Raw genomic sequence first — 5,293 nt, 5'->3', positions numbered from 1 at the left:
AACCTTGACATTAATGTCCTATCTTATCTTCCTTAGTTAATGAAGTTTTTTATTTTCATTAAAAAAAATAAAAAAAAACCAACAAACAAACAAACAAACCGAAGAATCACATGGGCATAGCCCGTCTTACCTCCGCCTCCGCCTCACATTCTTAGGTTTATAAATCAAATGGGGTGGTACCCTGTAGATAGGCCTTCTTGTTGCTGGTATGAAATAGCCCTGAAGAGAGAACCCAACAACGAAGTTCATTTTATTCATTAGAAATTGTTATTGAAACAAAGGCCAGAAATGATTCACAAAAACTGCAATCTGTCAGGGTTCCATGTTAGTTTCTAAAAGGATCTGATTTGAGTTGATATCGTCTTGGGTCCCTCACCTTTTAATCCGGTTTAGTTGAGTTCTTCCAAGCCTAGATTGGTGGTATCTGAGCAGCTAATACTCGGCCCAAACCGCATGTGGAAGGGGTGACCGAGTGCCAGAGTGAGAGTCCCCATGAAACGGCTATTAGTGTCCAGACAAAAACTTGGAGTAGAGTGAAAGCCACTTAAAAATGGCTACGTGATCTAGAGTGGGCCGCAGTGGACGTCAGGTTCAGGAGCGTGGTGGTTTGTCAGAGTTCTGAATCAGCCATATGGAGAGAGATATGATAAGTCGGTTTATAAGGCTGAATTCTTTGAGGCCTATATCACAATCAATATGTTTTGAGTGAGTGATAATGATTCGAAGAATCCTGGATTCTAGATCAGTTCTGATGTTGTCTACTGCCAAGAAAAACTATACTACAAACAACACTATTGCTGTTTTATTTGTATTCTGGAGAATTCAAAGATCTTCGACATGGAACCCAAGCAGTTTGGAAGAACCCATCCATAAGGACTAAGGAGACGGAGCACCACAAATGAGAGAAGATAAGAAGAAATAGGAGGAAGCTAGAAAAGATGAAATTGTTTCATATTATATACTTATGAGATTTGTATTGCAATGAACGATTCAGATTGTTTGCTTCCATATAGAGGGATGGGATCACTGACTACCACCATCCCACTTAGCTGATCGGCAGTTATTCTTTCGCTTAGTATGCTAATTTGTAGTTCATAAAAAGAAACAGAATCTAGTGAGATGGCATGGTTTGGTGTATGGGTGGTTTCCTGACCTTGGTAGCTTGCTCAAATGCATAAGCAATCTCAATCAACTTTGGCTCTGAACCCTTCAACCCTCCAAAGAAAATGCCATAAGGCACACCTTTCTGATCATATCCAGCCGGAACACTAATTCCTGGAAATCCCCCAATTGCAAGAACAACAGCAATTCCACTGTTTGGTGCTACCAAAGCATCCAATTTATTCTTCTTCATTAGTTTCTCAAACCCATCTCTTGTCAATCTTTTCATATTGAACAACGCTGCTTTTTCTGCCTTGCCTATACCATTCGTTTTCTCAGATTTCAAAAAGACGTCTTGTCCATATTCTTTGATCATTTCCTGCACATCAAACAAGCAAAATCTGTTATAAGAACACCTGAAATTCAAGGGTATTTGATCAATGCTTTTGATGAAGGAACACAAACCCATTTCATTCATTAAATTTCAACCTGAAACAAGCAATGATTATGGCTTAAAAGGGAATATAAAGTTTCACAGAATCATTAGAAACTTTGAACTCAATTTTAATGCACCTCCCCTGTTTTGATCTGAGGCTTGAAATGTGAGATGGGTGTATAATCATCCATCACATGGACCCACCTGTGTTTGTTACATTGGAAGACAAGCTCATGCCTGATGCAAAACCTTGCAAGTAGGGCTTACATGTAACATGACCTGTTTGTTATCTGATGATCCAAACTAATGAGTAAGCAAAGCTAAAGAAGAGACTTACCAGATCTGAGAATTTCCTGTTGAAGGCTATAACTTGAGCCAAAGATCTGACTGGAGAAGCAACCAGCTCTTTTAGGTAGGAATTTAAGGCTAGCTTGAACTCAGCAGACGTTGCAGTGTCTTCTCCACTATTAGTGAATATCATGTCGATGTTGGTTATTTTCAAATTGTCTACCAAAGTAGCACCTCTTTGGCTTTTTTGTAGGGACCCCAAAATATGCACAACAATGAGATAATCAGTTCCAAATTACAAGGTGATTGATCAAAAAGCAAAAATCCACCTATAATAGTATATACTGAGATCATTTCCCTGGTTGGGAAATTGATGTACTTTGAAAACTGAGCATGAGCCAGAAAATCCTTGCCTGATTTGGTTCAAAGCTGAGACCAAAGCCAGTGCAAGTTAAACCCCTTAAAAGTAGAGATTTCGGAAATAGAAGAGACCCATCATTAGTATTTAGGTTCTGTAATATGTGAGAAAGGTGATTGGAATGTGCTTTGTTACCTTAAAATGTGAAAATGATTCTCGAAAGTTTCAGCAATGACTGAGCCATTGGAGAAGCTAAAGAATGGATTCCTCACTATTCCCAGTCTCTTCCCTTTAAGCCTGCTTGCATTCAAAAACTGTTTGTAGCCACCATGAGGAATGAACTTTGATGCATCTTTGGTTGCTTCAGCATCATTTGGGTCAAATCCCACAATTGCATCTAATACATATACTGCATCCGAAACTGTGCGGCAGATTGGTCTATCCGAAGCAGAAGTATGGAAACTCTTATCAGATTGCTATCTAAAGAATGGCATGGTTAACATTCTAATTTAAAAGGCAGATGTTGTATTTAAAGCACTTAGTGGAGTGTCAATAGCAGTTATTTTGGCAAACATGACCATCATTAGACAACTTGGAACAATGAAAGTAAGTGCCCAAAATGCAGAGCATGAGTGAGAGTGGGGTGGGTGTAAAAGCTCAAGAACATCAAAATTAAATGTAACCTAAAGTTGTGAACAACTTCAGAACAGGTCCATGTTTGTACCTAGATGTATGAACACATGGCTTATTAGTTTCAATCAATTAAAACAACAAGATGATGAACAATGGAAACACCCTCAATGTATGATTCTGCTGTATTTTAAAGGTTTTTTTAACGAGTTTAAGATTCCAAACACCGCTTTATAAAAATTGATTCTCCATAAAATGTATGTATGATTTTCTTTCATTTGCAGGTTTTAAGCTGCTAGAAGAACTTGTGGTCAACCGGTCGATTGATCGGCCAGCCATCCAGTTTAGTCTGGATGAAGCTTCCGAAGTGCAGAGTTTTTTGGTCTTATGACCGCCGGGAGGAGGCGGTCGACTAACAGTGGCTAAGTTTTAAAAGTACATGTGGTAGTCACCTCCCTTAGGGGCTTTGTGTTAGGTACGTCCAAGAGACACCTTCCCTCTATAAATAGAAGATGAATTTAGCTGTTGAAATCATCTTTGATTTCTCTCTTCCTTCCATATTCCTTCCAAACTCTCTTTACTTGTTGGTGTATGATGTCTCGTATTCCATCGCAGGGAGTACTAATGCAAGTCCTGCCCTCCAACAGAGGTGTCAGAACGAGCCTTGTAACCCTATTCTCCATTGATAGTGAAACATGGATCTCACCTCATTGAGGATATAGGCAATCTTGCTAAACCTCGTAAATTTGTGTGCATTGTTTATTCTTGTTTTTTTTTTCATTCTTTTCTGCATCGTTTTAGAGTTGCATTTCTACATTACCTGTGTTTCTACACTTCACTATTTTGCCTATCTTTGGTTGTCTTAGCTTTGAATTGTTAAGCACTACTCTTAGAGTCCCAACGTGGCCCAATTCACTTTTAATTACTTCTTTTCAGAATACAACATTTGAAGATGTAATGTCCTAGTGATATATGACAAGGTCATCCACCAACCAGATAAGTAAACATGCCATCACATAGGTTTGTTTCTCTCTTTTGCCTCTTACGCATTCTAAGATGATTTTCACCACTTAGGTTTTTCAGGAACTGAATTTGTATAATCACCATTCCCCTTTTCAAGTGAATCAATATCATTAGTCAAAGATGATTATAGAATCAGTAAATCTTCCTTCATATGAAACACATGCTCAAAGAAATCAGCATTTCTATATTCTATGATGGTGCTTACATTAAAAAATAAAAAAAATAAATAAAATACTATCTAAGGATTTAATAAGGTTCTTTTTGGTTTGATTTCTATTTGTATTTATTTAGCTTATTTTTATTTTTACAATTGTTTGGTATAATTAATAGCACTTATTTCTACTTTTAATAAATTAGAATAAATAAAAAATCACAAATAGCTTGAGTAATTTGTGATTTGTGGCAACAAATCATTTCTGTTGATTTTTTGCTACCTTAAATGAGCATGTGTGCTAAACTACTCAAAATCAATGGTAAATAGGTAACTTCAGCATGTTTTATACTTTTCTAATAAAAAACCCCAAATCCTATCATCTCTCACTTGAAGCTCAAAGCTGAAGGTAAAAACTGAAACCTATTTTCTCATTATATAATCTATTTTATAAATAGTAACCAAACGAATACTATATGTGGTTCATAATTTATTGTCGCAAATAATTTCTAAAAAATAGTTAATAAATACAAATAGAAATCATACCAAAGAGAGCCTAACTAAAAATCTATATATTGCAGTATGAAGTAGAACTTTAGTTGTTAACTGTGATTTAAACTTGAAATGCTTACCCAACAGTGTCTTGTCTTGGAGTGATTGGGACAACCCCAGCCCGGCTAGTGAGTCCAACAGTGGGCTTGATTCCGACTACTGAATTAAAACTGGATGGACAAAGGATTGAACCATCTGTCTCTGTCCCTAATGATACTGCCACCATATTTGCTGCCACTGATATAGCAGATCCACTGCTTGAGCCACATGGGCCGGCTGATAGAACATAGGGATTCTGCACACATAATTCAAATGCTCTCAATTGCTACATAGAGATTGGGAAGAGGTAGAGGAAAAGGAAAATCAGGCCACAATTTGTCTGGGTCAAAGACCTGAGTAAACCAGAGATTTTGCTGCATTTCTAGCCTGTTTTGGCATGAAGTTGGCCATCTTTGACTATATTTCCGGCACAAAGTCGGTCCAATTTCGACATAGATGAAAGATAATGTGGACAATATATCTATCAAACTTGGTTCTAATATGATAAATCTTAATTCCTACACCCCTCCCCTTAAATTAACATCTCGTGCACAGTATGGTTGAAATAGGTCAGTAAAGAGTAACAAGAAAAAAGTATAACCGAAAAAGGGCTCAGTAATTTCTCTAGTGAAAAATGAGAAATTACCTTATTAAACCAACCATTTGGATGGCAATGAAAAAAAAAAAAAATCATCATAAGATTTCATTACATTTT

At 37.0% G+C, this 5,293-nt stretch overlaps 1 protein-coding gene across 1 annotated transcript in view; it reads right to left on the bottom strand.

The window, feature by feature from the left end:
- Positions 1-930: 930 nt before the first annotated feature.
- The window catches only part of LOC122081604 (probable amidase At4g34880), a 7,198-nt gene continuing 2,835 nt past the window's right edge, over positions 931-5,293 (bottom strand). Inside the window, exons 2-5 of the mRNA XM_042648785.1 lie at positions 4,620-4,834; positions 2,379-2,621; positions 1,875-2,067; positions 931-1,480 (exon numbers count right to left, since the gene is read on the bottom strand). Coding sequence (XP_042504719.1) covers positions 1,112-1,480; positions 1,875-2,067; positions 2,379-2,621; positions 4,620-4,834 — 1,020 coding nt within the window. The 3' untranslated portion in view covers positions 931-1,111. The remainder of the gene's footprint in view (positions 1,481-1,874; positions 2,068-2,378; positions 2,622-4,619; positions 4,835-5,293) is intronic.

The sequence above is a fragment of the Macadamia integrifolia genome, chromosome 6 (assembly GCF_013358625.1).
Source record: "Macadamia integrifolia cultivar HAES 741 chromosome 6, SCU_Mint_v3, whole genome shotgun sequence".
NCBI classification, from domain to species: Eukaryota; Viridiplantae; Streptophyta; class Magnoliopsida; order Proteales; family Proteaceae; genus Macadamia; species Macadamia integrifolia.
This window is presented reverse-complemented; position numbering and strand designations above follow the sequence as displayed.